Source organism: Carex rostrata, chromosome 29 (genome assembly GCF_964058835.1).
Source record: "Carex rostrata chromosome 29, lpCarRost1.2, whole genome shotgun sequence".
Classification (NCBI taxonomy): Eukaryota; Viridiplantae; Streptophyta; class Magnoliopsida; order Poales; family Cyperaceae; genus Carex; species Carex rostrata.
This window is the reverse complement of record NC_135946.1, coordinates 2036738-2046440: the sequence shown is the minus strand read 5'-3', so window position 1 is coordinate 2046440 and position 9703 is coordinate 2036738. Positions and strand designations below refer to the sequence as shown.

Here is a 9703-nt window from a genome sequence, read left to right as displayed (position 1 = left end):
TTAATTCTGGTGCATGCGCCTTAGTTCAGAATATCATTTTCATGAATTACTTTGCTTTTTTATATTTTGCTCGGTTAAAGTTTTTCAAAATCGGAAAAAAACCAAATCGATCAAACTCTATATGGTTTAAATCCATGCATTAGTTTTGATCTTTTAAAATTATCTCTCTCTTATTTCCGATCAATTAAACAAACCAAAATTTAATTTGGTTATTTTGCATCGGTTTTTATTCAGTCGACAAATTTAATTTGGTAATTTGGTTATATTTTTGTTAACCGATTAAAATTTTAGTTTGACTATTAATTTGGTTTTTAACTGAACTGACCCAATGATCACCTCGTTTCACTTTGGCTCATTTTGCAATGAGTTATTTGGTTGCTTGTAGACAAGTAGTTAAAAGGCGATCTTAAATTTTTGTGTATCAAGTAATTTATCTTTGAGGTGTTAGAACAAAAGATGATTGAGAATTTTAAACAATTTTCTCAATTAACCAGATTATAATACTAGATCGAAACCAAACACATCAATAGTTAATACAAAAAGGGGATATAAGAAAGCAAAAACAGATCTGAATCCCAATAAAAATATCTCGTTCTTCCTCATAATTGGTCTCTTCTAAATAGCATTCTATTACAATTTAATTAAGAAGACGAGAGATCGAAAAAACCGTCTCTCTATGTCCCCATGCATTCCATTGGCACGCTGTGTTTAATCACAGGGTATAGTTCTTGTTGATTGTGTCGATGTCGAGACCCTTGAGCTTAACCATCGACTCGACATGTCCCTTCACTGTATGAAGCTCCCTCAACCTATATATAATTACAATACAAATATGAAAAAGATCATTTCTCACTCTTATAAATTTCACATATCACTCCTAAACATAAAAAATAAAATATGGGCACCACTGTTTAGACTAGTTGACATTGTAAAATGAAGAAAAGGATTCAAATAATATATGTTTTCTGCAAGAATTTGAGTCATGCTAAATGTATGCATGATCAGGTGAAGTATGATAACTGTGATAACTGATGATAGTTACCCTATATAACAGTAATGATTCCTTCGGTAGGGTGCTCATTGGGTCAGTTTGGTTATAACTGAATTAAAGTAATCAAACAAAATTTCATTTGGTTTCAAAAATATAACCAAACCAACCGAATAACAACCATATAGAGTTTGGTAGGTTCGGTTTTAAAAAATCTAAACCAAAGTAATTAATAAATTCAACCTAACCGATCCATTCAAACCGAAAAACCAATTAAACCAGACCCAACAAAGACCCCATCATCCAGTGCCTTACTGATAGTTACCTGGCAACTTCAGCACGCCTCTTAGCCTGCTCTGCGATCTCAGAGAGCTCAGCATAGCTGGCTTCATTGTAGTGAGCACCGCCACCATTGGTACTGAGGCCGTGTAGTGTGCGCTGGTCGACAGCCCACTGCGCTTGGCGCTCACCCTTTCCATAATCCTTCTTGTTTGTGAGTCCAACCTGCATTCATCAAAAGTTTAGTCATGCATGAAATATTCTTCAAAAGTTGATTTGAAGGTTGTCAGATGGTGGGTTGTAGTTATTAGTTACGTGAGAAACGAAGACGTTGTTCCAAGCCTTGCCACTGAGAAGGTAGCGGATGATGAACTTGAGGATGTCAAGAGGGATGTAGGTTACAATGCTGTATATCCATATTACGCCAGCCCATCCCCATCCGATTCCACTGATCCTTGCAAAACCCCAGTTTGCGTAGACAGCAAGTACAGTGGCAATCTACAAAGGCAATTTATAAATCACAATTGGAAATATTTTCATTATGATATGATGAACAAGGTTAAGAAAATCACCAATTGAGCGACTAAAAAGGCAAAGACGAGGAAGAAACCGGGGCGTTCAAAGTAAGAGAAGCTCCTTGACCGGGTGACAAAAATGAGTGCCTGACTGATGATGCTCACTTGGAGGTATACAGCTGACATGAGCTCTTCAGTGTTGTTGTTAATTGGTCTCACACCAAAGGTTTTCTGAAGTTAATTTGGGCAATAATTAGAAAGTTCTTACAGAATTTAGTTTTCAAAGACAATAATTGAATAGCTTCAAATGGGTACTTACAGGGAAAAAATCAGTTTCATGTGCAGCCCAGAAGAAAACCACAGTCATTATTGCCATGTAAGTCCCAAGCACAACACCGGTAGCAAAGATTTCTCTGAGCTTCCAGGAATCAGGCAGCGGTGACGGCTTGACACGATCCTTTGAAATAGTCATGATGGTACCGTCATTCAAGACGGCAATGATTAGAACCATGAATGGTGAGAAGTCAAACTTCCAAATAAGAGCAAGCAAAAGAAATCCAAGCACAATACGGATAGTGATGGAGACAGCATAGATAGTGTAATTCTTCATGCGCTGGAAGATAGCACGACTTGTCAAGACTGCACTGATAATGACACTGAGACCGGGCTCAGTGAGTACAATGTCGGATGCTGACCTGGCAGCATCGGTGGCATCAGCCACAGCAATACCAATATCAGCCTTCTTTAGAGCCGGGGCATCATTGACACCATCACCGGTCATGCCGCAGATGTGCTTTCTCTCTTGGAGCTTCTTTACAATTTCATACTTGTGCTCTACATTAGTTATATTTGTTTAGCTTGCTAGAATTAATACATGGTTGTTATTAAATGGGTTTAATTATTTACCTGGGAACACCCCAGCAAATCCATCAGCCTTCTCAATGAGCTCCTCAATAGGCAAGCCGGCAACCTCACTTGTATTATCTCCCAAAAGTGTAGATGATGGGTACATGTTGGTGCCCATACCGAGCCGACGACCAGTTTCCTTGGCAATGGCAAGTTGATCTCCAGTGATCATCTTGACATTTACACCTAGGTTGAGAGCACGAGTAATGGTCTCAGCGCTGTCGTGCCTTGGTGGGTCGAAGAGCGGCAATAGGCCAATGAAAACCCATGGGGAACCGGCGCTTTCCTTCTTGGCCTCTGGCACCTCTTGCCTGGCAACTCCCAAAGAGCGGAGCCCACGTTCAGCAAACCCGTCAATCATCGCATGAACACGATTCCTGTCATGTTCTTTTAGGTTGCACAGATCGATGATCTACAGTGGGGAAATCATTTTGTAGTAGATTTATTTATTTGGAACTAATCTATTGAGGTAGCTACAGTAATAATCAGTTTATAAATGGATATGGTTATGGCAGTTTATAATTGTATACCTGCTCAGGAGCACCCTTGCTAGATCTATGCCATTTTCCATGTGAGTCGATGTAGGTTATGGCAGTGCGCTTCTCGACTGGATTGAATGGAAGGAAGTGAACCTCCTTAATTCCGGCACGTGCCTGTAGTATATATGGTAAAATAATAGTTAAACAAAATAAACTTACATATACTGAATTAATGATACAAATTCCCAACTTATGTTACCTCTTTGGGATCAGCCAACATGTTAACAATTGATGCATCAATAGCATCTTGATTTTCGACCCTTGAGGCTCTTGCAGCATAAAGCACCACAGCATCCTTGTCTACACCTTTCTCGAATATCTACCAAAGCCAAAAATTAAATGAGATAGAGAGAAAGGGACATCTAGCTAGAAAGTGAAACACTAGAAGTGAGAGATTATTGACAAACCTCGATAAGGTTCTTGTCAACTGTGAGCTTGTTAAGGGTAAGAGTACCGGTTTTATCACTACAAAGAACATCCATACCGGCCATTTCCTCAATGGCAGTCATCCTCTTGGTAATAGCACCTTGCTGTGACAGACGATGGGACCCAATTGCCATGGTCACGGATAGCACAGTTGGCATGGCAATCGGGATACCGCCAATGAGCAACACCAAGATGTTGTCAATTCCGCTTCGGTATTCACGTGCTTGAACGGCGAACATCACGATAATCTCAATCACAATACCAATACCGATTGTGCAAATACAAAAGTTTCCGATAGATGTCAAGACCTTTTGAAAGTGACCGACATTGTTGGTTGAGTCAACCAAGTGAGCAGCCTTGCCAAAGAAAGTGTGGACCCCAGTGGCTATAACGACGGCCTCGATCTCACCTTGTTTGCAAGTGGAACCAGAGAAGACCTCGTCACCTGGCATCTTGGTTACTGGGAGAGACTCACCGGTCAATGCGGATTGGTCGATTTTCAGAGGATCACCTTCTAGAAGACGAGCATCAGCCGGTATGATGTCACCCAACTTGACACTGATAATGTCACCTGGCACCAAAATGGCGGCATCCTGCTCCAACCACTTCTCGCCACGAAGCACCTATATATTTTTAAAAAGCTCTTGCATAAGCAAAATATATATTTTTTTAATGAGGAACCATGCCCAATATAGCTTGTATCAATGCATAGTTGTATTACCTTTGTTTTGGGGGCAAGACCAGCCATGAGAGCTGCTGCAGCATTGCCGGCATTGTTCTCCTCAATGAAACTAATGGTTGAGTTGATAATGAGGAGAACAACGACACCAGTGAAGTCTTGCCAATCCGGAGGCTTCCCCTATTGTTGTGTATGTATTGTAAAAAAGATTTATAAGCATCATTTACAAGATAAACAAATATTAAAAATAAAAAAAATAAAAAAAAATTTTGGATGTACGTACCCCTCCGTTAGCCAAAACAATAGCCATGATGGCGGCCAACTCCATTACCCATGAAAGAGGGTTCCACATAAACCCCAAGAATTTGAGGAATTTGCTCTCCTATAATATCAGCAAAGGAACATAGTGTCATTAATTTGTCAAAATATCCCTTGTCACTTGTCAGGTTGTCATGTATTTATGTTGTATGAGTTCATATATAGTAGTAATTATTAAGAAACATTATTTCCTCTGTAACTTTTATCTTGTAAGGATGCATAATTAGTTGCATTATTGTATCTATGTCTAATTTTGCTGTCATTTGAAAAACTATACCGTCTTTTCCTCAAGCTTGTTGGGGCCAAAAATTTGGAGACGGCTTTCGGCCTCGTCCACAGAAAGCCCTTCCTTGGAGCATTTCAGCTGGATGAACACTTCATGCACTGGAATTGTCTCCTGATAACATAAGAAATAAGAAAGGAAAGGTTCAAATGATTTTTTCTACTAGGATTTCCAATCTTTTAAGCTTGATTGCATCAGATCACACAATGCAGAGATCCCCTTAGTTTAGTCGCACTTTGTTTTGGGACCACTAGTGATACCGAGCAATATTAGTTACCAAAGTAAGAGAATCAATAAAGCCTGAGACCATTCAAACTCATGAGGGACTTATTTCTGGATATAGAAAAAATAGTGTTTTCACACACGGGTGTACAACGGCTGGGTCGATGATATTTTATTAAAATTTGAATCCAACCCGATTACACTGGGTTAAAAAAATTCTTTACTTGACCCACCTATAACCCAACCCAACCCATCTATTTTTTTATATACGGGTTATTACGGGTTATGCGGGTTAGACGGGTTAAACGGGTTATAATTTTGATGGAAAATCTATTATATATCTTTTTACTATTTTTATTAAAACTAGTACAAATAAAAGTGACAAACACAAATAAAATAGAAATAATTTAGCATATAACACTTGGTACAAATAAAATAATAATTTTTTCCTATTTTATAAGCTTTGTTGTATTGGATGCTTACATTATCTTACATCACTATATGATTTCATTTCCCCTATACTTTAATTACCCAGAAAAAAAATGAGAAGTTACGTACTGGTACTAAAGTTTACTGGTACAAGGCAATTACGACAAAATGAAAATATCAAATTTCAATCCTCAACCTGACAAACCGATAATCCACAAAATAAGAAAAAGTATCATTGATGAAAGACTTGGCATGATTCAATCAGAATCAGTTAAGCACATGATCAAACTAGAAGGAGGTTGCAAAATAAAATCCTGACGTCGTGGGAGAGAGAGCGTGCGCCGCGCGGAAAGGAGACCAAGGCATCGCGAGCGAAGGAGATCGAGGCGTTGAGGAGACGACCTCAGATTGGGTAGAAACGTAGATAGAATATTTGAGGCCTGGTCTGGGTATAAACGGGTTATTAAGAGCAAACCCATGACCTGATCCAGAGTAACGAGTTTGTTAAAATCCAACCCGTACCCGACCCAGTAACATCTCAACCCAGTAAAATATGGGTCGGGTCAAACAGGTCAGACTAGTCGGGTGGGTCGACAGTATTTTTGTACATCACATGTTTTATTTGCATTCAACGAATGTATGTTAATGACTGTGATTGTAACATGGGTTTCTTGTAATGGAGATTAATGCTGCATTTGAAGAAAAAAAATTTCAAAAAAGAAGGATCGACAGATTGAGTTCTTACGAGATCAACGGTCTCATTTTTGATATCATCCAAGGAGATGGTGGCCATTGCTCCTGCTGTCGTGTTGTACTTAGAGGCCGCTCACTTCTCCTCCTACCTCCTTTCGAGGATTTGTTGTGAGGAAAAGAGAACTCCCCACACTAAATGAGACTGGCCTGTTTGCTTCTAACCACCCCACCCTTTATATCTTGTTACAGAAATCATGTCTCTGGTCTATCTACTTTTGATAAAAATAGAAAACATTAGTCACTACCGCTGGTTGACAGCAGCTCAGTTGTTATTCTATTTTAAATTGACCTTAAATAAATATTGTTTGAGACAGTTTTTGATGATTGGCTCTTGGACAGATGAATGAAGGTAAATTTAACTAAAATTGGACTTATTATTACTTTTCGAAGTTTTAGACTTAATCATGCAATTAGGAGTAGTGACAAATGCGATTCAAAGTTTGCCTTACAATATAACTATGGAGGCTTTCACCTTTGAAATAATTAAATTGCTCTTTTTCCATTTTTAACCCAAAGTTTGCTAATGTTAGATGTTTAGCTTGTTTTATCACCATAAGTTGATTTCTAGGATGACACTCTACAAGAAGTACTTTGATTTATATCCCTAATGTATGTTATTATAAAGTATTTATTAACTGGTATTGTCCATTTCTACGCCTTAGAACTTTTTGAACATTCTAAAAATGCTCTCTTTTAGAGGACCCAACAAAGATCACTACTACAGAAACATTTATCATCAACGGTTTTTGCACCGGCATTGATGGCACAGTTCACATTATTTAGCAGCGGTTCATACCTTTGAACCGCTGTTGTTGAGACATTATTTAGCAGCGGTTCTTGACTGGTGAGTAGTTTCTTTTAATATTGGGGCTAGCCTCCATATTTGCTAACCATAAATATAATTCATTCATTCACACATAAATTAATAGTAACATCTCATGATATAAACTGCATTATTTACATACATATATACCACGAATGTACTTAATTTAAATTGTAGACATACAATAATCAATAAACACAACAACTGTCTTATCCTCTAGGTATACTGAGGCGGTTAAAAATTGAGGCTGCACAACATATACACAGTGGCGGTTGAACCTTCTTCTTGAGCACCTAATTAACCCAACCTGGTTATCTTGAGAACCAACACCTAGACCATGAGCACCTAACCTACTTCTTTAATTAGGTTCTCCAGAATAAAAACCATGCAATCAGAGAGATTACGTGGGACCCGTGTGCAAGAAATGTGCATGAAATAAGAAGGCATAACTAAAAACACTATGTCACTACGGTCACAATTATAAATTTTGTCTGACTCAATATATATATATATAGAAAATGTGATTTTAACTTGCAATATTTATCAATTAGGTGGAGAGAAAATTCCATGCTGACCTCTATTTAATATCAAAGTTTGTTAATAATAATTATGAACTATTTGCAACTACAAAGAACTTGGCAATGAAGTTCTGACAAGACAGATTATACATTCTTGACAAGCAATTCATCTCTCACTCCGAAATTGCACACGCAAAGAGGAGGCCTCAATCTTTTCCAGCTGAATGTCACATTGGCATTCTCTTTGCAAATCTCATAATTTACAGCACTTCCAAGTAAATCTTCTCTTTCCCTTACCTACATAATATCAGAATCGAAAAAAAAAAAGGATTGATTTATCAGTTCCATGCAGTCAGTCCATTGATAATTCTGTTGATACAGTGCTAGAGCAGCATGCACTTGTTTAAAGTGATCATGCTACGATTACAATATAACAAGTTTTTTGGATCTAGACAGTGAGGTAGTAGTTATCTTGGTAAATTCGTAAAATGCATGAAGATGCTTGTATAAGTATGGATAAAACCATTGCAATGAATTAAAAATATGTATTAATGCTATACCAGATAAACAAGATTAATGGATGGGGATGGATCAAGGCTATCACTTTCTCTAGATGGAGTACAAACAATGCTACTCACACTTTGTACACTTTTCATCACTGGATATGCTAAGCCAAACATTTTGATTGAGTGTGATCATTTGGAAGATGGAAAGGCGGATTTGAAAATACGTGGAATTTAGAATGTAGATCCAGAGTTCAATGAAATTGTGGAGGCCAGTCGTATTGTGCATGAGGTTAAGCACCCATTTAGCAACCTCCTTTTGCGCGGCAATCACCCTCAAATAACCTTGTCAAGCTCGAAATGTCTCGCCTCATGTGGGATTGCCTTCAAATGGTATGATAATTTTGAAAAAAAAATAAAAAATTGCATAACCATATTCATCAATTTTGTGTAGTTAAAATATAAAGGTTTTTTCTTAGCAAAATTAGATGTTTAATTTATGAATTTGTACCTACCAAATCCATTTGTAGTTCTTAGACCAGATAATTAGATGGTTCCTATATATATTTCTGTAGATATTCATGGTTTTGTAATTTATTTGGTCCAAGTAGTTATTTTCTGTTTTTATTTGTATTTTGGTACATGAGTTATTTTGAGTGTGAAAACCAATAAAATTAGTTATTTTTCAAAGTTAGTCAAAACTATTTATTAGTTGATGTTTCACAGTAATATATATTTTTTCTCATAAAAATATAGTTTCATTTGTTTGTAAAAAGTTTTTCTCAACGCCATATGAAGAACAATTAATTATATGATTTTGTTCTTCCGTGATATCTATTTGAGGGCACACTGCTACAGAAAAATACTTCTTCATTGGTTCAAATATGAATCCGCCATCGGTTTCCGAACCAACGGCCATTGCCCCGGAAGGGAAGGTATACACATATGTCATCTGCTCAGTTTTGATGACATTGAGCTTTTATGCCATTGGTTCAAACAATCCGACCGACGGTGTTAAGTAGTAACGCTATCGGTTTAAAGTTATGGATAAATGGGAATAATAGTTGTTCAGTCATTAAATAAATTGTTTAATGGAGTAACGCCTTTAGATGTTGATAATGAACCGATAGCGTTTCTTATAAACGATGTTAGGTATTGACGTTGTTGGTCATTCAATGCTTGCGTTGTTCAACCAAAGGCAAAAGTCACTTACACCATACGTTTTGCTAGAGTTGGCATCTGGCAGGTATTGGTTATTTTAGTTATGTCATCTATTACTAATTTTGAACTGTTGATAATAATTTACATGTACATGTTTTAATTATGCTCGTATTAGAGGCTAACCTCCATATATTAACTAGCCATTTATAACATATAAAATGTACCAACAAATTAAATAAAACTAGAAAAGTAAGTTAATATATATAGACAAAAACCAAAAACCAAAAACCAATAACATCTAATTGTATCATATAATTAATAAATCACATTAAAATCATAAAAGAGTAGTTAATTACAAGGC

General features: G+C 37.1%; 1 protein-coding gene across 2 annotated transcripts; it reads right to left on the bottom strand.

The window, feature by feature from the left end:
- Positions 1-565: 565 nt before the first annotated feature.
- Positions 566-6477, bottom strand: LOC144546481 (ATPase 8, plasma membrane-type-like). Of its 2 annotated transcripts, none has more exons than XM_078295032.1 (13): positions 6330-6477; positions 4928-5047; positions 4616-4714; positions 4375-4512; positions 3635-4276; positions 3427-3546; positions 3219-3341; positions 2689-3100; positions 2102-2616; positions 1840-2013; positions 1583-1765; positions 1314-1492; positions 566-809 (listed from the first exon to the last, which is right to left on the bottom strand). In XM_078295032.1, exons 1-13 carry the CDS (start codon positions 6375-6377, stop codon positions 713-715), a joined length of 2850 nt encoding a protein of 949 aa, XP_078151158.1. In that variant the 5' UTR covers positions 6378-6477; the 3' UTR covers positions 566-712. The 2 variants fall into 2 exon arrangements, with proteins under 2 accessions (XP_078151158.1, XP_078151159.1); XM_078295033.1 differs by having other exon boundaries at positions 726-809; positions 1299-1492.
- Positions 6478-9703: the final 3226 nt, after the last annotated feature.

Bases quoted from the DNA above. Each gene is read 5' to 3' on its own strand.
- LOC144546481 (XM_078295032.1), bottom strand. From the start codon at position 6,377: ATGGCCACCATCTCCTTGGATGATATCAAAAATGAGACCGTTGATCTC. The intron at 4,277-4,374 runs GTAATACAACTA...AAAAATATATAG, and splicing joins GTCTTGCCCCCAAAACAAAG to GTGCTTCGTGGCGAGAAGTG. The intron at 2,617-2,688 runs GTAAATAATTAA...TAACTAATGTAG, and splicing joins ATTTGCTGGGGTGTTCCCAG to AGCACAAGTATGAAATTGTA.